At 37.4% G+C, this 23669-nt stretch overlaps 1 protein-coding gene across 5 annotated transcripts in view; it reads right to left on the bottom strand.

Annotated features, from left to right (window-relative positions):
• Nucleotides 1–23669, bottom strand: part of RBM27 (RNA binding motif protein 27) — an 81191-nt gene that overhangs the window by 56863 nt on the left and 659 nt on the right. For all 5 annotated transcript variants that reach the window (XM_059174954.1, XM_059174957.1, XM_059174958.1 and 2 more), the window contains exons 2-3: nucleotides 9036–9154; nucleotides 7461–7585 (exon numbers count right to left, since the gene is read on the bottom strand). In XM_059174954.1, coding sequence (XP_059030937.1) covers nucleotides 7461–7585; nucleotides 9036–9154 — 244 coding nt within the window. The remainder of the gene's footprint in view (nucleotides 1–7460; nucleotides 7586–9035; nucleotides 9155–23669) is intronic.

Below are 23669 nucleotides of genomic sequence, written 5' to 3'. Positions count from 1 at the left end.
AATACAGACAGTTAAAACTCCATAGCACAAAAGACTAAGTTCCTTCAACAAGATAAAATTTAAGGGAAAAAAGAGGTGAGGAAAAGAAGACAGAGAGAAAGATATAAGTAGGTTTAAAGGGGGATTTAAAGATTAAGAGAAACTTAAAAGACATCAACTTGGAAATCTTTTTTCCTTTTCTGTATTTTGCAAGGATTTTTTTGATGGATGTGTATTAACTTCTAATGGAGAAAAAATATTCTTAAAAAGTTAAAGGATCATGGGGCGCCTGGGTGGCTCAGTGGGTTAAAGCCTCTGCCTTCAGCTCAGGTCATGATCCCAGGGTCCTGGGATCAAGCCCCGCATCAGGCTCTCTGCTCAGCGGGGAGCCTGCTTCCTCCTCTCTCTCTGCCTGCTTCTCTGTGATCTCCATCTGACAAAAAAATAAATAAAATCTTAAAAAAAAAAAGTTAAAGGATCAAGAAGCTGGGGTGACTCTGTCGGTTGAGTGTCCAACTCTTGACTTCAGTTCAGGTCATGATCTCAGGGTCATGGGATCAAGTCCTGCATTAGGCTTTGTGCTCAGTACAGACTCTGCTTTGTCCCTTTCCCTCTGCTCCTCCTCCTACTCATGCTCTCTTTTTCTCTCTGAAATAAATAAATAAAATCTAAAAATGGGGCGCCTGGGTGGCTCAGCGGGTTAAAGCCTCTGCCTTCGGCTCAGGTCATGATCCCAGAGTTCTGGGATCAAGCCCCGCATCGGGCTCTCTGTTCAGCGGGGAGCCTGCTTCCTGCTCTCTCTCTCTCTCTCTCTGCCTGCCTCTCCGCCTACTTGTGATCTCTGTCAAATAAATAAATAAAATCTTAAAAAAAAAAAAGTTAAAGGATTGAAGAGAAATAAAAATATAACATCATCTAAAAACTTGGGCATAAATGCTCACACCAGCATTATTCCTAAAAGCAAAATGTATTAACCGCTTGCCTATCAGCCCAAATATGCATCAACTGATGACCTAACAAAAAATATGTGAGGTAATGGGTATTAAGGAGTGCACATACTGCATGGAGCACTGGGTGTTATACAATGAATCAAAAGACTACATCAAAAACTAATGATGTACTATATGGTGACTAACATAATAAAAAAAATTAGAAGGAAAAAGAAAAGAAAATGTGATATATCCATAAAATGGAGTATTATTCAGCCATTAAAAAAAAAGAATACATGATACAACCAAATGAACTCTGAAAGCATTATGCGAAGTGAAAGAAAGAAGCCAGTCACAAGACTACAAATGGTATCACTCTATTTACATGAAATATCCAGATCAGGCAAATCCATAAAGAAATAAAGATTAGTGGTTGCCTAAGAGATGGGGAGGGGCCTGGAGGAGAAGGGTTGGAGGGCAAGAGATTAATGGGTAGGTACACTATTTCTTTTTTGGATGATGAAAATGATTATAATGGATATTGATGGCTGTACAACTCTGAATACAATAAAAACCATCACATTTGTACATTGTAAATAGGAGAATGGTATAGTAGGGGAGTTGTATTTCAATAATGCTATTAAGAAGTCAAAGGCCCTGCAAAATATGGATGAACCTCACATAATAAGCTAATGGGGGGTATGTGACCAGCTCAGTTGGTGAAACATGCTACTCCTGATCTCGAGGTTTTAATTTCAAGCCCCACGATGGGTGTAGAGATTTTAAAATAAAATCTTTTTTTTTTTTTTAATATTTTATTTCTTTATTTGACAGACAGCACAAGCAGGCATTGGCAGGCAGAGGTACAGGGAGAAGCAGACTCCCCGCTGGGCAAGGAGCCTGATACAGGGCTCGATCCCAGGACCCCAGGATCATGACCTGAGCCAAAGGCAGCCACTTAACCAACTGATCCACCCAGGCACCCCAAAAACAAAAACTTAAAAAAAAAACTAAAGAAAGGCAAAAACTGTGATTCCTTTTACATAAAATGGAAAAAACAGGAGAAACTAGTACATGGTACTAGAGGAAGGAATAGTGGTTACCCTGGAGAGAGGGAAGTGAGAGGGAATAAGGAAAAGGACATTTAAAAAAAAAAAAAAAGAAAAAAGAAATTTCAGGGGCTCCTCGGTGGCTCAGTCAGTTAAGCAGTTAGGCATCTAACTCTTGGTTTTGGCTCAGGACATGATCCCAGGTCCTGGTATAGAGCCTGACGCAAGCTATGCACTCCCCACAGAGTCTGCTTTGTCCCTCTTCTTCCCTTTCTGTTCCTCCTCACTCTTGTGTGCGTGTGTGTGCACACGCACATGCACACCTTCTCTCTCAAATAAATAAAATCTTTTTAAAAAAAGAAATATCAACCAACCTGGTTATTTAGATCTTGATTAAAACAAATGGGGAAAAATGGACATTTATGAACAATCAGAAATTTAAACCCTAACTAGGTATCTGTTACTATTTTAAGGAATTACTTTTATATAAATTTTTTAAAATATCACTTTTAAAATAATTATCTTTTAGAAACATGCATATTAAGTATTTATAGATAAAATGATATCTTTGGGATTTATTTCAAAGTAATTTAAGAGGATTAAAAACTGGCTGAACTATAGTAAAAGATCACTGCTCCTAGATCTGTAAATATTGAAGGTGAATGATGGGTACATGGAGACTTCTTTCATTATTTTGGCTTCTTACAAATACATTTTAAAAGTTGAAAAATAATAATCTGAGGGGCGCCTGGGTGGCTCAGTGGGTTAAGCCGCTGCCTTCGGCTCGGGTCATGATCTCAGGGCCCTGGGATTGAGTCCCGTGTCGGGCTCTCTGCTCAGCAAGGAGCCTGCTTCCTCCTTCTCTCTGCCTGCCTCTCTGCCTACTTATGATCTCTGTCAAATAAATAAATAAAATCTTTAAAAATAATAATAATAATAATAATAAAAATCTGCATTCTTCTCCATTTTATAAATTTTCTACAACTTCCTGGTGGCTAAGGATATGTTTTTCCACAATTATTTCTAACTTAATCTAAAATAAGTTATTTGGGGAGCCTGGGTGGCTCAGTGGGTAAAGCCGCTGCCTTCAGCTCAGGTCATGATCTCAGGATCCTGGGATCGAGTCCCGCATCGGGCTCTCTGCTCAGCAGGGAGCCTGCTTCCTCCTCTCTCTCTCTCTGCCTACTTGTGATCTCTCTCTCTGTCAAATAAATGAATAAAATCTTTTAAAAATAAAATAAAATAAAATAAAATAAGTTATTTGGGGGGTGCCTGGGTGGCTCAGTCAGTTAAGTATCTGCCTTCAGCCCAGGTCATGATCCCGGGATCCTAGAATCAAGTCCCGCATCAGGCTGCTTGCTCAGTGAGGGAGGGCTGCTTCTCCCTCTCCCTCTGCCTGCTGCTCATCCTACTTGTGATCTCTCTCACTATTATCCCTCTGTTAAATAAATAAATAAAATATTTTAAAAATAAAAATAAAAAGTGAGTGTGTGTGTGTGTGTGTATATACATATATATGTGTGTGTGTGTGTATACATACATATATCTGGCATTATAATCCTATATATTCTTGGATTTAAATTCTATATGAAGATTTCAGGGCACCTGGCTGGCTCCATTAGAAAGAATATGCGACTCTTGATCTCAGAGTCATTTAGTTCAAGCCCCATGATAGGTATAGAGATTATTAAAAAATAAATAAACTTACCACTTCAAAAACAAAACCTCTCATCTACTTCAATCTTACTATTCTAAGAATATGAAAAGTAAATTTCTTTATAGAATCATGGTATCACCAGGCACAGTAATTTTTAAAGTTTTTCTCCTATGTTGTCCACCTGACTTAAATCTTTCTACTTCACATCCTCTATTAGAAGTCTAATCATTGCACATATAAGTTTTAATTATTCATTATCTTGATCTATCATAGCTACACAAGTCTAAGAGCCTCCATTCTACTAAACACTTTTTGATATATAAGTATACTAAATAAGGGATGCATGGACGGTTCAGTCAGTTGAGCATCTGACTCTTGATCTCAGCTCAGGTCTTGACCTCCATGCTGGGTGTAGAGCCTACTTTTTTTTTTTTTTTTTTTTTTTTTTTTTTTTTTTTTTTTTTTTTAAAGATTTTATTTATTTATTTGACAGAGAGAGATCACAAGTAGTCAGAGAGGCAGGCAGAGAGAGAGGCAGAGAGAGAGGAGGAAGCAGGCTCCCTGCTGAGCAGAGAGCCCGATGCGGGACTCGATCCCAGGACCCTGAGATCATGACCTGAGCCGAAGGCAGCGGCTTAACCCACTGAGCCACCCAGGCGCCCCATAGAGCCTACTTTAAAAAAAAAAAAAAAAAAAATGTATACCAAACAGGTATTTGGTTGGGCAGGATTGGCCATGGACTGATGGGTTGTTGGAGTTGAGTGATGAAAGGTAAGAATTCATAAACTGTCCCTTTATGACGTATGCTGAAAATTCTCTACAATATAGTAATATGTTAAAAAATTAAAACGAAATATATTTTCAAACAAAGGAAGGAAAAACTGCTACAGGTTCTCATATTTCCAGTCAAAAATCCATATCTAAGAAAAACTGCCTTCTAACATTTCAGATGACCAGGCATAGTACAAATCAGGAATTATAATACTTAAGATCTTTTATCACAATGGATGATTCTTTTGCTTATGCATGAACTTAGGGTAAGGGTTTAATAACAGCCAATTTTAAGAATAGAAAATTCACAAGTCATCTTCCAACTACAGATAAAATACACTGTGCTTCATAAATATGGCACATATATACCAAAGGTTTTTCCTGCACCTGAGTTGTGGCAATGATCCAAATTCTTACATGGTTCCCCGTGTGACCAATAATCTGTTAAAACTACTGATGGTACAACGTTAACTGGGGACCCAGGAATAAAGTTAAAATGGCTAGGTCTTAGGTGGATTTGAACCTCTGTACACTGTTCTGAGCATTAACTCAGCACAGACCAGAAACACAGCCCATTAGCCAATGGTGTGTGGTACTTCAAACCCCTTTCATTCCACACTATCTAACAGAATTACTATAAACTAGTTTATATACTATCATATGAGCTATTATTTATGTCAATGATGACAATTAAGTTGTGTATAAAAATCTTAGGAAACAAGAAAAATGCCAGACAGTATCATTTGGGATATTTACACACAGAAGCTGATAGCCACCTCAAACTTTTCAAAATTAGGATTTACTATAAAGATACAAAAATGAGGGGTGCCTGAGTGGCTCAGTGGGTTAAGCAGCTGCCTTCGGCTCAGGTCATGATCTCAGGGTCCTCAGATCGAGTCCCGCATCGGGCTCTCTGCTCAGCAGGGAGCCTGCTTCCCTCCTCTCTCTCTGCCTACTTGTGATCTCTCTCTGTCAAATAAATAAATAAAATCTTTAAAAAAAATAAATAAATAAAGATACAAAAATGAAATGGCATAACAATGTGATGTTTTTTCAAACTGTCCTTCCAAACTCAAAATAATGCAATTTTTCTCCTATATTCAAACCAGCTATCTTTCAAACAGATATTTCTGGTCCGCTGAATTTCAACAACTATAGAAAAGGACAGATAGCACAAAGATTTTAACTATTTCTTAAAGATTTAACATATACACATAGACCCAAAATTATACATTATCAAGTAATGGTAGATAAGTTTCCTCTTATTTCCATTACTTGAAATAACACACCAGGAGTCTTTCCTATTTTAATAAGATTTTATGAAACAATTACAAGGCATGAGCCAAAACCAAAACTGTGACAGTGGTTTCCACTGATCGTAAATATAGTCATTTAATGACTTCTTTTGTTTTCTTTTAATGATGGATCCATTCAATCAACCTAGCATTTTAAGAGCAGAAATGACAACTAAATGCAATACATGATCCTTAGATTGAATCCTGCACTGGAGGAGAAAAAAAAATCTATAAAAAAGGGGAAACTTTTTTGGGGAGGGAAAAAAAAAAGGCAACGGGGACACTGATGTGTCAATTGATAAAACTGAAATACAGATATTTTATTAAATTTAATGAAACTAGTAATGATATTATAGCTATCTAAAGGAACATCCTCAGGATGACTGGATGGCTCAGTTGGTTAAGCATCTGACTCTTGATCTCAGCTCAGATCTTGATCTCTACACTAGTGAGTTCAGCCCCACGCTGGGCTCCACACTGGGTGTGGAGCCAACTTAAAAAAAAAAGTAATAGAACATCCTTATTCTTATGAAATGCAGAATACTGGAAGATCATGATGTATCTAACTTACTCCTAGATTCAGAACATGATGATCTGGGGTGTTAACATATAAAGAGAGCAAATGGGGCTAATTTTCAATAGGTGAATACAGAGAGACAGTGCACTGAACTTTTAGGTAGGATTCCTGTCATTTTTATGTAAACTTAAAATCATTCCTAAATAAAAAGCTTATTAGATACTCACAATAAAAATAAAAGTTAATAAATATTTCTGTATAACAAATTTTTATGTACCAGGGAGTTGATTAGGATGTGTAAGTATAAAAAATCTCATTTAAATCTCAATGGAGTATTACTCAATAGTACTACTTAGTAGTACTTCACCACTACTTAGTAGTAGATCATAGTAATGATCATTTTCCTAATTTGAAAATGAAGCAAATAAGTAACTTATTTTTTTTTTTTTTAAGATTTTTTATTTATTTATTTGACAGACAGAGATCACAAGCAGGCAGAGAGAGAGGAGGAAGCAGGCTCCCTGCAGAGCAGAGAGCCCGACGCGGGGCTCGATCCCAGGACCCCGGGATCATGACCTGAGCCGAAGGCAGAGGCCTCAACCCACTGAGCCACCCAGGCGCCCCAAGTAACTTATTTTAGAACAAAAATTTTAACTCATGCAACCTGATTTTAGAGCCCATATTCTTATATAACACTGTTTTGTCTATATATAAAAAGAATTACGAATGAACTCTATAAAATTTTCCCCTTGGTTCAAACAATTAGATTACCATAAATAATAATGTTTTTGTACTTCAACATTATAAAAACATTTTTTTCTTTTTCTTTCACTCATTAACAATGATATTTATAACTACATTAATTATAAAAAAAAATACTCTGGCTAAAGAAGAGAAAATGGATGGTCGAGTATATGGAAATGTGTTACTTAATAATTTCTCTTAAGGTTTTATCAATACTTTACTTTAATCAAACCTCTACATTTAACCAAGTTTTCGGTTTCTAAAGTCCCTGAATAAGATTTCTCTGAATTCCTCAATATTACTAAACTTTTTCTTGGAACACTAAACACACTATCTGAAACTCTTCCAACATTTCAAGTCCAAAGAACTTAGAAGCCCTGATAAAGAATCTGTATCATGTGCCAAACACAGAAATTACAATCAACAGATGATTACTTTTAAGAGGTCAACTTCCAACTAAGAATGATACTAGTAATAGGATCTTAAAAGTCCCCAAAGGCAAAGAAAATTTTGTATTACCTCTTCTTTAATTTCTTCTTTTTCTTGGACTGGTGGTTTTGGCTCAGGCTTAACTGGTTCCAGAGGTGGAAGGTAGTTCTTAGTATAGAGACTTTCAAACAGTTTATCCACAAAACCTGAAGTTTCTAAGGAGAAGAAACACTATTTAAGTGTTGAACAAACAAAGCCAGATGTTTGAAAACACTCTACGGCAAAGGTGAGGAAAGCAGAACATCTCAAATACTGGTGGTGGAACTAAAAATGAGTCTAACCCTTATGATGAAGGATACTATTTCTGGATTTTGAAACTACTATAAACTAAGTAATACAAATTAATAATTTCAAAAGAAAATATTCATATATGAGAATAAATATTCTTATATTTATAATATATATTCATATAATATGTTCATATATTCATATAAGATGAATATTCATATATATATATATATATATATATATATATGAGAAATCACTGGATTTTTTATGTGTAAAAAAAAGCCCTAAAATTCACCCAAAACTATGTAATTCTAACTTTTCAAGTAAGAAGCCATACTTACTTACTATCTTTCCTTTCTAAGGAGATATTTGAATTAAAGGATATCTTCTCATACCAACTGTTAGATCAACCAGTAAGTATGCATTAACTACATTCCTTTCATATATTCAACAATATTTATTGAATACATTCTATGTACCAAGCTCCGCAGGTTCCAAGTAGCCGTTCTCAACAAAGGAAAGACAAACGATGCGGGGGCGAGGAGACACAGATAAAAACGCAAACAAACATTTAACATGGCAGGAAGTGACAAGCGCCATGACAAACAAAATAAAGCCAGACTGGGAAGAGGAAAGGATGAATAGGGGCATGAGGTATAATATACTGTACATAAAGCACTCAAAGGAAACTACTCTGAAAAGGCACATTTGAGAAGACACCAGAAACCATTAGAGAAGAAACCATTTCAAGCAAGAGTAAAATGAGTTCAAAAGCCCTGAGTTGGGAACATGTTTGCCAGGCTAAAAAAAAAAAGGCAAGGAGAACAAGGTGGATAGAATGGAACAAGTGAAGGGGAGTGGTAGGAGCTGAGGTCAGAGAATTAGCAGGGGAGGACTCCAGGAAGTTCTGCACATATGGAAAGGACTTTGGTAAGAAGATCAGAAGTTAAAAGCACAAAGAGAAGATCCTATCCATCTCTTCCTGGACAGGAAGGGTCAGGAAGGTTCCAGCCAAGAGGGGGAAAAAGAAGTAGCTCAGTGTCCTAATAAGCAGTAGGACATTAGAAGCTACATTATCTACAACTTGTCACACTGCCAATCATCAACTAGACTCTGCTACAAGCTACAGAGGACCCATTCCCCCAAAAAAGCACTGGAGTTACAACTGCTTCAACACAGGAAAGAAGCAGAGAAGGAAACAAAAGGGGGGAAAAAAAGTCTTCCAAAATACATGATAAATAATTAACAGGAATGGACATATTCAAATGTTAAAGGATGATGACTGATTTCTTTCCTTCCAAACTTTAATTTCCAATATTTTACTCAAAGCTTTAAATTTAAAACGTAAATATGTGGCTGGGGGCACATAATAATTACCTTTTTGTAAAAAGACATCAAGTTGATCAGCACAAAAGGCTTTCAATTCTTTCTCAGGTTTGTCCTTCTTGACCAGCGCTACAACATAGTTGGCTAAGGCTGAAGGGTCAGCATCACATCTAGTTAGACAAAGAGAAAACAAAAATTTTCAAACATTTTTTTTTTCAAATAACGATGTCATTAATAAAGTCACCCCTATTTTGGAAAAATAAAGGTCTTTAAAATAAAGTGATTGCAAACAAAGGTGATTTGTATAACAAAGAGCATATACATAATGCAAGCAACACTGTTCCTTTCTGCTTATTTTTATAAAACTGTGTCTCCTATGTTCAATTTTCTAATTATACCCAGAATTTTGAACCAAATCTGCATTTGTTTGCTTTCTCAATGGTAACAGGGAAAGGGTGGCAATCAACCCCTGAGTTACACTGCTCTAGAAGCACTGTTGATATCCTCAAGAACTATCTGTTGTTCCATGTAACCAAGGATGAAAAACCAGGGCAAGTGGGACACCTTTCCCCCATTCCCTATAACCCCAGGTACCAGCAACTAAAAATAGTGATCAAGTCCACTGATAATCTTCTCAGTATCTTAAGGATCTCTTTAAAAAATAAGAACACAAGAAGGTTAGCACCTTAAATATTACTGACAAATACTCTAGCAGCTACAAGCAAGAAAGAAAAAAATCTGGGACCTAGAAGAGAAAGAAAAGAAGTGGTAGAAGGGCAGTAAGGACAGCCTCTATCTACTTGTCTTTTTCTTTTTTCCTAGGCAGTAGTAACCTGTCTTTTGGGTTTTGCTTTGTTTTGTTTTTAAGATTTTATTTATTTGAGAGCAAATGAGAGTGAGGGAGCACAAGCAGGCAGAGAAGCAGAGGGAGAAGGAGAAGCAGGATCCTCTCTGAGCAAGGTGCCTGATGTGGGGATCAATCCCAGGACTCCGGGATCAAGGCCTGAGTTGAAGGTAGACCAGCCAGATGCCCCAGTCACCTGTCTTTCAACATTCAAAACCATCTATGCCAGGGCAGCCCACATTCCCTAAGTTGTCAATTCCTAACATGTAGCAATCTTCAGGCCTAATATTTTATCTACCTTACAATTTATATTTATATATTTATATATATTTATATAAAATTTATATGTAATTTATATGTAAATTATATTTATATATATAAATATATAAATAAGCATATATATTTAGATATATTCAGATATTACACATAAATATATATACATAGATGTGTGCATCTATGTATATAGGAAAAATATATTTTTAAGTACATAAAGCGAATTTTATAAAAAGAAAACCAAGCATCAGCCAGCTCCTTTACTTCCTTCTTGTCTATATTTTTAAAGTTCACATTTCAATAAAATAAAAATTTTTATTGCCAATATTGCTGTGGGAAAGGCTAATTCTTTGAACATCAATGCACATTTATGCACCAAATCCAAGGAAGCAAATTTCAGTGACTGTCAATCTTACAAAACTCAGAGCTAATGTTATGGGTAAGGATCAAAGTGCACTAGGAGAAAGTGTAAGTGTGCAAGATGAGGAGCTACACATTAATAAAAACATGCAATTTAGGGGCGCCTGGGTGGCTCAGTGAGTTAAGCCTCTGCCTTTGGCTCAGGTCATGATCTCAGGGTCCTGGGATGGAGCCCCACATCGGGCTCTCTGCTCAGCGGGAAGCCTGCTTCCCCCTCTTCTTCTGCCTGCCTCTCTGCCTACCTGTGATCTCTCTCTGCCAAATAAATAAATAAAATCTTAAAAAAAAAAAAAAAAAAAAAGGCAGTTTAGCCAGAATTTTTCTTAAGTAAAAAATGTAAATTCCATTTTCAAACAGATTACCTTGGTAAACCCAACTTCTAAATTCTCAAATGGATAGACAGGTCAATATCAGAAAAACAATCTGATCAAAACATGAATAGAAGGCCTAAAACAAACAAACCAAAAAAACCTGTCAACTATAATTAAATCAAAGAAAAAAAAATCTTTAAAGAAAAAAAATGAGAAGACTGGCAGAGGACCTGAACACGTATTTTTCCAAAAAAGACATGCAAATGGCCAACAGGCGTTTAAAAATATGATCAACATCACTAGCCACTAGAAAATGCAAATCAAAACCACAAAGAGAGATCACCTCACACCTGTCAGAACAGCTATGATCAAAAAGACAAGAGGGGCACCTAGCGGGCTCAGTGGGTACAACATGTGACTCTTAATCTAGGGATTTTGAGTTCAAGCTCCATGTTGGGTGTAGAGATTATTGAAAAATAAAATCTCAAACAAACAAACAAACAAACAAAAAAGACAAGCAATAACAACTTGGTGAGAATGTAAGGAAAAGGGAACACTCATGCATTGCTTGATAGGAATGTAAACTGGTGCAGCCACTATGGAGAACAGTATGGAGGTTCCTCAAAAAATGAAAAATAGAACTATGACATCATACAGTAATTCCACTTCTATTTACCTGAAGAAAATGAAAACACTAATTCAAAAATACATATGCACCCTTACGTTCATCAAGAGTCAAGATAAGGAAACAACCAAAAAAATCCACTGATAGGTAAATGAATAAAGAAGATAAAAATGACATGGTATATATAGATATAATGTATTATTACTCAGCCATAAAAAAGAATGAAATCTTGCTATTTGCAAAAACATTAATGGACCTATAAGGTATATGCTAAGTGTGCTAAGTCCGAGAAAGACAAATACCGTATGATTTCACTTACATGTGGAATCTAAAAAACAAAAGAAACAGAAATGCTCACAGATACAGAAAACAAACTGATGGCTGCAAGAGGAAGGGGAGCTGATGCGGGGGGTGGGGAGAGAAAATGGATGAAATAGGTGAAGGGGATTAAGAGACACAATCTTCCAATTACAAAGTAAGTAAGACGAAGGGATGTAACATATAGCCTGAGGAATACAATCAATAATATTCTAATAACTCTGTATGGTGACAGACTGTAATTTGACTTATTGTGATGACCACTACACCATGTATAAATCAAATCACTATGTTGTATATGTGAAACTAATATAACATTGTATGTCAATTACTCAATCTAAAAAAAATAATAAATAATAAAACAAATAATAGTATGTTCAAAAATGTTACAGAGGCCATTCTCACCTTGGCTAATCCATAAACCCCTTAAAACAGAAATGTGTAGAGAGATTTGATCTCACTCCTGAAAACAGTAAAGTATTTGGTCAGAATAGTTCTAATCAACATTCGAATGGGAGAGGATTAAAAAAAAAAAATCTATCAGATTTCTACCTTTACTTAAAAAGTTCAGATCCTGGATAAGGAAGATATTTTAACACAGAAAGAAAAGGATTTTTAAAAATAAGAATGGGGGGCTCCTGGGTGGCTCAGTGGGTTAAGCCTCTGCCTTGGGCTCAGGTCATGGTCCCAGGGTCCTGGGATGAAGCCCCACATCAGGCTCTCTGCTCAGCAGGGGGCCTGCTTCCCTTCCTCTCTCTGCCTGCCTCTCTGCCTACTTGTGATCTCTCTCTGTCAAATAAATAAATAAAATCTTTAAATAAATAAATAATAAAATAAAAATAAGAATGGCAAGGGCGCATGGTTGGCTCAGTCGGTTAAGCGGCTGCCTTTGGCTCAGTTCTTGATCCCTGGGTCCTGGGACTAAGCACCTCATTGGGCTCCCTGATCAGCGGGGAGCCTGCTTCTTCCTCTCTCTGCCCTTCCCCCAACTTGTGCTCACAGGCACGCGAGTTCTCTCTCTCTCTCTAATAAATGAATAACATTTTTAAAAATAAAAGTAAGTGAGAATGGTAGAAAGAGACAATCTCATTTTTTTCTGCTGTTAGGAGAACCTTTGAGGAGTCTCATGACCCAAAAGGTAGAAAGCTGGGTAATACGAGGTTTCTAGCAAGAAGCAGGCACAACATTGAGATTACTGGATAAATGAGGGGAGTTAAACAAACCGAGATACCTTAAACATGTATTTAGTCTTCACACTCTGAAAAACAAATGCAGAGTAAGGTTGCTCCTGATGAAATATATTTTGATGTGATGTGTTAAGCTTCAAGATGAATAGTTACAAGAAGGTAAAAGAGCAAAAAAAATCTAGATTCTTAAGAGAGTGATCACAGATATTAAGTATTTGTGCAATATGAGTGATTGTTAGTAACTGATAGTTAGAATTCTGTACCAAATACAAAAAACATGTTTACAGCCAACGGAATGGGACCATTTAAATTTAACAGTTCTTAATCTGTATCCATAAAGTACACTATGAAGGAAATTGGTGGTCTGAAATAGTAAATCACACCGATCAAATGGTGAAACTTAAATACACTGGGGAATTTCATGCTGTAATTTTCTGTACCTTTATCACTGTTCTTATTTATTCTTTCATCACCCCCACTATATAATCCTTAAAATCTGACAATTATAATACTGCAGTAGCTCCGGCACCAATGCTAACAGTAGCCCAACCAAACTTCCAGAGTGAATTGCAAAAATCCGAGCATGACTAAGATCCTTGATAATTTACACAACAAATGCAGGACTACTTCTTACTTCTCTTACCTCAGAGTATTTAAAATCCTTTAGCTATTTATTTGTAACCAAAGCTTATGAAAATTCACTTTAAGTAACTACAGGGACAAGAATATTTGGGAATGAAGATGATTTTAAGATTTTAAATCCATGGCTATATTAAATACACACATTTCTAGATAGAAAGGGGCTTCTGTTATAAAAAGAGATTAGAAAACACAGTAATACCCATCTAAAATTACTATTCTATTATAGTCTCTAAAAGGCCTTAACAGTACAATCAAGGGGTTACTATTGATTTTCTAGATACCTAAATTTGTAAGTATGTAAAGACAAATTAAGTGATCCACTCAAGATCAGGCAGAAAGCACACCTATGGAACGAAAACTCAGTTACAATTCCACAGAGTTAAAAATCTATTTTATACCACATCTATTTTATACTTTCTTACTGTAAATCCGCATTCTATGGCTCAACCAGTAGTTCTGTTCTAATTAAAGAACAAACAAAAGAAATCTCTGTTAAGTTTAATGGAAATTAGAAATATGAGGACTCCTTAAAATTCACATCTTGCATAATAACGTTCTAAGAACATCTTTCAATTATCTATCTTTTATTTAAAAAATAACTATCAACAAGAATGAATTTTCATCAGGGGAAGTTAACAGAGATATTGCCCTAAAAATGTAAAGTAAAATGAGGTTTTATGTGTAAAACCTCTAATTTGTCTTTTTCCTCCTTAATGAAATCTCCACTGCAGGTATATGACACATCTGCTATGCTGGCACATCAGCTTCACAGATTTCATACATATACCCAATCCCAAGACCAAAGAGCAAAGGTCTTTCTTTACCTTAGTCCCCAACCCAAGAAACACTACTTAAAAATATCAAAGTCTGGGCGCCTGGGTGGCTCAGTGGGTTAAAGCCTCTGCCTTTGGCTCAGGTCATGATCCCAAGGTCCTGGATCGAGCCCTGCATAGGGCTCTCTGCCCAGCGTGGAGCCTGCTTCCCTTCCTTTCTCTCTGCTTGCCTCTCTGCCTACTTGTGATCTCTGTCTGTCAAATAAATAAATAAATAATCTTTAAAAAAAAATCGAAGTCTATTTGTTTTAGGAAAAACCAACACTACTTAAATCTCTTCCATTTCCAGAAAAGTCTACGTTTCTGAATATGGGCTCAATTTTAAGTTTGTTTTTTTTTTAAAAGATTTTATTTATTTTTTTGACAGAGATCACAAGTAGGCAGAGAAGCAGGCAGAGAGAGGGAGGAAGCAGGCTTCCTGCTGAGCAGAGAGCCTGATGTGAGGCTTGATCCCAGGATCCTGGGATCATGACCTGAGCCAATGGCAGAGGCTTAACCCACTGAGCCACCCAGGTGCCCCTCAATTTTAAGTTCTACCTTGGTGTAATATTTGTTTTAGAAGTGAGACAATTATGCTCACTTCCACAGCACATATACTAAAAAAGTGAGACAATTAATGAATATGCTACTGAGCCACTGGGAGGAAAATAAACAAAACACGATCTCTTAATGTATATCAACAACCAATAAAAATATTCTCGGGGGGTGCCTGGGTGGCTCAGTGGACTAAGCCTCTGCCTTCGGCTCAGGTCATGATCTCAGGGTCCTGGGATGGAGTCCTGCATTCGGGGGGGGGGGGGGGGGGGCACGGTTGTCTCTGCTCAGCAGGGAGCCTACTCACCGCCCCCCACCACCACCCCCCCGCCTACTTGTGATCTCTCTCTCTCTCTCTGTGTCAAATAAATAAATAAAATCTTTAAAAATAAATATTCATGGGGTTCATATTAACGGGGTGCCTGGATGGCTCAGTTGGTTAACTGTCCAACTGGGTTTCAGCTCAGGTGGTAATCTCAGGGTCCTGGGATCAATAGGAGTAGGGCTCCACCCTCAGTGGGGAGTCTCTTGAATTTCTCCCCCTCCACGTGCAGGTGCGCCGCCCAGCTACACATGGTCCCCCTCCCTCTAAAATAAATAAATCTTTTTTTTTTTTTTTTTTTTTTTAAGTTGATGTTCTCTGACCAGTAGCTGTAGTTAGCTTCAGGGAAGTTAGTCTCAGGAAATAAAGCCAAACACAGAAAATACTGATACCTAATTAACACTAGATAGATAGATATATGTATGTGTGTGTGGTGTAAAAAGAACTTTATATTTTTTTTAAGATTTTATTTATTTTAGAGAGAGAAAGTGAGAGAGAGAGCATGTGCATCAGTAGGAGGAGAGGCAGAAGGAGAAGCAGATTCCCCGCTGAGCAAGGAGCCCAACAGGACTCAATCCCAGGACTCTGGGATCATGACCTAAGCAGAAGGCAGACACTTAACCGACTAGCCACCCAGGCACCCCTGAAAACAGCATTATTTTTAACAGAAAAAGTCAAGTCAGCACAACCATTCCACTGTTCATGAAATATTAGGTATCCAAAGCGAACGTTATAAAAACAATACACAAATATGAAAAATGTTTCTGTTAAGAAGGTCAAATGGAAAAATACAGATTAAAAAATTCTACATTTGAGTCTGATTATAGCTATCATATGGAAGCTATCACAGGGAAGTTCATATACACAAGAGAAACCAGAAATAAATACAAATAATTTTCTTTTTTTTCTGCATTTTTATAAGAAAGTGTATAAAAAAACAAAAAGTCTGCTTCTGATCTGTGTTCAGATTGATTATTCCTTCAATAAAACAACACTGGAAAAACAAGTAAAGGTCCAGGGGGAGCGCCCAGCGGGCTCAGCTGGTGGAGATTGAGAGTTTTTATTTATTTATTTTTAAAGATTTTATTTATTTATTTGACAGAGAGAGATCACAAGCAGGCAGAAGGGCAGGCAAGAGAGGAAGGGAAAGGAGGCTACCCGGCTAGCAGGGAGCCCGACGCAGGGCTTGATACCAGGACCCTAAGATCATGATCTGAGCTAAAGGCAGAGGCTTTAACCCACTGAGCCACCCAGGCACCCCTGAGAGTTTTTAACCTTGGGGTTTTAAGTTCAAGCCCCATGTTGGGTGTTGGCATTACTTACAAACAAAATCTTTAAAAAAAAAAAAAAAAAAAGAAAGAAAAAGAAGTAATATCTGAGTTGACATTTTCAAATTGTTAATGTGAATAACTATTAAGTTCTAAGAACCTGTTAACAGATATTAAAAAGAGAAATAGGGGGCACCTGGGTGGCTCAGTGGGTTAAGCCACTGCCTTCAGCTCAGGTCATGATCTCAGGGTCCTGGGATCGAGTCCCGCATTGGGCTCTCTGCTCCGCGGGGAGCCTGCTTCCTCCTCTCTCTCTCTCTGCCTGCCTCTCTGCCTACTTGTGATCTCTGTCTGTCAAATAAATAAATAAATAAATCTTAAAAAAAGAGAGAGAGAGAAATAGGGGCGCCTAGGTGGCTCAGTTGGTTAAAGCCTCTGCCTTCGGCTCAGGTCATGGTCCCAGGGTCCTGGGATCGAGCCCCACATCCGGCTCTCTCCTCAGCGTGAGCCGGCTTCCCCCTCTCTGCCTGCCTCTCTGCCTACTTGTGATTTCTATCTGTCAAATAAATAAAATAAATCTTTTTTTTAAAAAATGAGAGAAATAATGGTACTTCTACTTCTTTTCTTTTCATTTTTTTTTCTACTTCTTTTCAAATAAAAGCTTTCATCTTCCCCTAAAGGCTTTCATGAACTGAAGAAATTACCCCTAGATTTATTTTGGGTAAAAAAAAAAAAAAATATATATATATATATATATACACACACACACACATATATCTGTCATACGCAAACACCATTTTGATATTTGGACTATGGGTCACAAAGCAGCAGTCACCACCTAAGTACACCCTAAAATCAGACTATTAAAAAAGAAAAATCTAGGGGCACCTGGGTAGCTTAGTCGGTTAAGCATCTGCTTTCGGCCCAAGTCATGATCCCAGAGTCCCAGGATTGAGGCCATGTCGGGAAGCCTGCTTCTCCCTCTCCCTCTGCCTGCCACTCCCCCTTCTTTTGAGTGTGCACTCTCTCTCTCTGTCAAATAATTAAGTAAAACATTTTTTTAAAATCTTGTGTTTTAAATTGTCAGCCAACCTATATGTACATAGAAGTAAAATGATTCATTTAAACATTTACTGATCATTCACTAAAGGCCAAGCATCTTGCTTGGTAATGAAATTACTCTGAGCAAGACATACCTTGCCAAGCAGTCTAGTGGCCAAAAGATGAACATGAAAACAAATAATTACAGTGCAAAATAACGAATGGTTAAAAAAATTAACAACAAAGTAAGTAACAGCCCTGTAAGAGGATGAGACAAGGCAGTAATAGGAAACATAGAGCTATAAAAGCAACTTCTGGCTTCTAGCCTATAGCAGTTGGGCCAGGAAGAATGAAGTCAGACATATTTAGGAGGCAGACCAAAGGACATAAGAACAAATATGTCCTTAACTTAGTATACTAAAACTTGCCAAGAAGTCTTTTGGTCAAAATAAGCCCTTTTCTGTGAAATAGGTAACCGTCTCCTTAAACAAGTCCAACAGCACTTTCGAGGTATACGAACTCCTTGAAGCCACTAACTACATTATCAGAACTACCCAGTCTCAAGAACATAGCTCCAAAATACTCATTTCACCTTTGTAGTTTATTTATCTGAGAGGTCAGGTCTCACAGCTGCTAGGTGACAAATTTTCCCCCCATTTGAGCAGCCCCAGACATTACTAATCAGAATTTAATGTGATTAAGGACTGCAAATCTATGGCACGATGTAACTCCAGAGTTCAACCAAAGTATAACCCCTCCACGACCACTGAACCAATAAAATGATCTTAGTATGTGAAGCTTATCGCTCCCTTATCCATCATACACTCGGAGATGACAACATATTCAATCTCCTAGTGCACTTAAAAAGATCTTGAATTCACTGAATTCACAGAAAGTGCACCTCATAGCCATGGCTTTCCCTAGCAATTCCCAGTCCTATCTACAGGGCCTGCAATGAGACTCTAGCTCCAGCATGCCTTAGATTATTATGAAAGTGACAGTACAGCTTAACATTAATAAGTAAAATATTTTTGCAAAAAAGAGTTTAATATATTTTCATATTTCAAAAGCCATAAAATTTCATTTATATTTAATGATTCTAAGGTACACAGGCCCTTTTTATAGCCTACACATTAATATTCATATCATATCAGTGAGGTAGGTAGAAGGCTAATATGATTAACTGTTTAGAGAAAATTTGGAGAATTTCTCTAAAGTCACACAGTAAATCAGACATAGAGACAAACTAGAAACTAAATAACCTGATTCACATAAAGATGTTTTATAATAGAGCAAGTGTCCAAGAAGTATTACAAACACCATCACTCTTTTTAAAACTAACACCAAGACAAATTTTTATAATAAGCCAAACGAGCAACCTTGAATTATATATGTTTATATATATTTAATATATCTGGTATAAATAACTTAAAACATTTCCCACTAAAGACAACGTTTTTGGGTAGAAATGCATGTTTGTTACTGAAAAATGCTTGCCTGAACTTTTTCTAAACTTTTAATTTCTTCAGTGATTAATATATCCCCTAGATTTACTTAGACATTGCTCTTAAAGGATTCACATACTGAAAAATGAGAAGTTATTTCTGAGAGAAACCATGACATCTCCCAATTGCGCATAATCCCTACATAGTCTCTATGACTAAGATATCTAGGATATTTTGGAAGTGAGGCAATATAAAGACATCAAACAAGACTTGTGAGTTCGTCTATTCACGTAACAGTAAGAAAAGAAATATATAAACTTCTTGACTAAGATGGTTTCTCTCCCTGAACTGCACTGCCAACAAATATGGTACTAGGTTTTTCTCTGGCCTGTTAAAGCAGTCATTTCTTCCGGCACCATTCTTCTGTCTTTCCTCTAGTAAAAGTAATAGATAGGTACCACCTCTACAAAAGTAGTGGCAAGTAACAGATAAGTTCTACTAGCAGATGATATATCTAATTTGTCTATAGAGAATAATTACATAGAAAATGGATTTGTTCAAGGCACCTGGGTGGCTCAGTGGGTTAAAGCCTCTGCCTTTAGCTCAGGTCATGATCTCAGGGTCCTGTGATCGAGTCCCGCATCGAGCTCTCTGCTCAGCAGGGAACCTGCTTCCTCCTCTCTCTCTCTGCCTGCCTCTCTGCCTACTTGTGATCTTTCTCTGTCAAATAAATAAATAAAATCTTAAAAAAAAATTTTTTTTTAATGGATTAGTTCAGAAATACCTCACTGTATGCCTTTGTTACACCAGTGACTAGACACAACATGCTTAAAAATCTTTTATAAATGTAGTTAACTGTAAACTAAGCTAAATAAAACAAGCAAAAATGGATCATGCCCAGGGATAGTATGAATTCAACATATCCACTGCAACTCCATTATCTGAAAACCTAACAACTGCTCCAAAATGCTATGTTGTAACAACATGCCAATCTGCCATGAAAATGTTCTTCAATCTGGAATATGCCAAAAGTGAATTTACAAATACAACCCATTTTAGCATATCATTTATTACATTTTAGGGTATCTAAACAAAAAATAATCTCCCATGACAACATACTAAGAATGAAAATATGTATGATATCAGCATTTGCTATTTCTTTCTGTTTCTGTTTTTTTTTTTTTTTTTGCATTTGCTAATTCCTATTACCACTTCCATCCAAAACCATTACGTATATGAACTAAAAATTAGTATGTTTGGGGCGCCTGGGTGGCTCAGAGGGTTAAGCCTCTGCCTTCAGCTCAGGTCATGGTCTCAGGGTCCCAGGATCAAGCCCCCACATCCGGCTCTCTGCTCAGCAGGGAGCCTGTTTCTCCCTCTCTCTCTGCCTGCCTTTCTGCCTACTTGTGATCCCTCTCTATATTAAATAAATAAATAAAATCTTTTTAAAAATTTAGTACTTTTATTTTGTACTTCGAGAAAAGCTACCTATATTATTAAAATCTAAACTGATTTTTAGCTCTTTTTAACCCTAAAAAGGTAACGATTTAAAAAAAAAAAAAAAAAAGCATGATGTGTGCTTTCAGTTGAACATGTAACTCAAAACAAATGAGGAAACCAAACTGAAATAATCACTTTAATTTTTTTTTTAAGATCTTATTTATTAATTTGACAGAGAGAAATCACAAGTAGACGGAGAGGCAGCCAGAGAGAAAGAGAGAGGGAAGCAGGCTCCCCACTGAGCAGAGAGCCTGATGCGGGACTCGATCCCAGGACCCTGAGATCATGACCTGAGCCGAAGGCTGCAGCTCAAAGCACTGAGCCACCCAGGCGCCCCTTACTTTAATTTTTTTTTAAAGATTTCATTTATTTATTTGACAGACAGAGATCACAAGCAGGCAGAGGCAGGTGGGGGGGGGGGTCAGGCTTCCCACTGAGCAGAGTCCCATGTGGGGCTCTATCTCAGAACCCTGGGATCATGACCCAAGCGGAAGGCAGAGGCTTTAACCCACTGAGCCACCCAGGTGCCCCTCAAATAATCACTTTAAAAATACTTTTTACCCATGAAAATACAGAATATCTATAAACTTATCAGTATAAATAGCCCAAAAAAAGTCAAGAGAAAATACTACTGGGAGGTTTAATAAGTTCCTACCCAAACTAAATTTTCATATTAAGAAAAAAACCAGGGGCACCTGGGTGGCTCAGTGGGTTAAGCCGCTGCCTTTGGCTCAGGTCATGATCTCAGAGTCCTGGGATGAGTCCCACATTGGGCTCTCTGCTCAGCAGGGTGCCTGCTTCCTCCTCTCTCTCTGCCTGCCTCTCTGCCTACTTGTGATCTCTCTCTGTCAAATAAATAAATAAAATATTAAAAAAAAAAAAAAAGAAAAAGAAAAGAAAAAAACCAGAGGTGCCTGGGTGGGTCAGTCAGTTAGTGGCTGCCTATGGCTCAGGTCATGATCCCAGGGTCCTGGGAGGTCCTGGGATCAAGTCCCTCATCAGGCTCCTAGCTCAGTGAAGAATCTGCTTCTTCCTCTGCCCCTTGCCTCACTCTTGCTCTCTCTCTCAAATAAATAAAATCTTAAAAAAAAAAAAAAGAAGAAAAAAGAAAACACCACTACCCAGAATAAAACATTTTAGGGAGTTTACAAAAGAAGGGCACTTAACTATAACGTTAAAACTTGTCACCTTCTATCAAAGACACACATATTTAACTAAAAAACTCAGAGCCTGTATGCAAAACTGTCCAGCACACACAAACAAGGGTTTATGTTAAATAACATGAAGGTTAAGAATTTTTTTAAACACAGACCTTTTTCTTTATTTTTTTTTAGTCTGTTCCATATGTGGTCAATTTCCCTAAATCTATTTACTTCATGGGCGCCTGGGTGGTTCAGTGGGTTAAGCCGCTGCCTTCGGCTCAGGTCATGATCCCAGGGTCCTGGGATCGAGTCCCGCATCGGGCTCTCTGCTCAGCAGGGAGCCTGCTTCTCTCTCTCTCTCTCTGCCTACCTCTCAGTCTACTTGTGATCTCTCTCTGTAAAATGAATAAATAAAATCTTTAAAAAAAATAATAAAAAATAAAATTAAATTAAATTAAAAAAAAAAAATCTATTTACTTCATTTCCCACCTTTGTCACAATCCATCTCCATCACTGTGCTCCAAAAGTATACTGTGGAAAAAGTATGATGAATACTCAAGCGGCCCATATTCTCCCACAAAACTTTCAAACAGACCATCGCTAATATAAAACCCAAAAGCCTCAGTGTACTTTCACTAACACCTGTACTCTACTCACATATTCCTCATCCTCAGAATATAAATAGCACTTCAGATATCAAAACTCCCCTAATAAAACAAACAAACAAATAAATAAAAACAAAAAAACCTCCCCTAATGCTGTCTCCTTTAACCAGCCTACCTTTACAAGGCTGATACACTGGACTACAGGTGCATCTCTTCCTAGACATTAACGTCCAAGAAATCAAAGGAGCAAAACAACAACAAACAAAGTTAGCTAACAAGATTTCTCAAAAGGACCAGGAAATAGATAATCGGGGAAGTAGCTATCTCGGAAGAGCACCAAAGTCACCATACCTCCATGCCTCCCACACTATGCCTTTTTTCCACTTCTGAAAAACTGTATTTTTTCACTACAGTAATCTCATCTAATGAAGCATGCCTGCCCATCCCTTCCTCTTGTACCTTTTCCTTTAGCAGTCCTTTAAGTTTTCCTTTAGAAGTCCTCACCTCTAATAGAATAAGTAGTAGAAATGAGAAGAAGGCAAGAAATGATCCCTTCCCTTCCCCTTCCATGCCTTCTTTCCCAGGAGAGTTAGGTATCATCTCTCTCCAATCCTCCCTTCAGCCTTCCCTCTCTTCCCTGTATGAGATGTCTCAGAAACTACCTATACCCCGGTATCCCAAATAAACACACCACAATCCAACCCTCTTACAATGGTTACAAAACAATCAAACAAAGCTGGTACCTCTGCTATCCCTTTGAAGCCTCCCAATATTTCTACAACTAACACCCCCCAAAATATTTTTAAAAAACAAGCCCTTCTCATTCTTTTTTGCTCAACAATATCCTACACCTCACTATCCTCAGTTGCCCTCACAATCCTTCAACAATATTTACAAAACTCTTTTAAGTCTTTCTGCTATACCTTTTATTCCTCCAATAGCTATAACTAAAAATGCTTGCATGCTTCAGGTCTCCCCCTTTCAAATACTCCTCCAATAATACTAAATACCAGGGTCGCCCTTTCAACCCTTAAAATTTAAAACCCTTATTTTTTCCAACCCTTAATGGTATTTAGAAGTTATTAGTCCTCCTAGCACTATCAACTCTTGGATAATATTTTAAAATCCCTTCATATCCTTGTTATCATATTTCACAGCTTTCCAGTAATTCCCAAAAACACTTCAATGCCCACATATCCCTTTCAACTACCCCGTGTTCCTCAAATCCTTCAAAATTCTTGAACCCTTACCGCTCATCAATAATCGCTATAAAGCCCTCGATGTCCCTACTACTCCTTTCTGCCCTCACGTTTTTAAAAGGCCCTCCACACTCCGCTTCTGGATCTTAGTCTCACACTAATATCGGTTAATAAAG

The sequence above is a fragment of the Mustela lutreola genome, chromosome 5, assembly GCF_030435805.1.
Source record: "Mustela lutreola isolate mMusLut2 chromosome 5, mMusLut2.pri, whole genome shotgun sequence".
NCBI classification, from domain to species: domain Eukaryota; kingdom Metazoa; phylum Chordata; class Mammalia; order Carnivora; family Mustelidae; genus Mustela; species Mustela lutreola.
The sequence above is the reverse complement of the archived record's forward strand: the minus strand, read 5'-3'. Positions and strand labels throughout refer to the sequence as shown.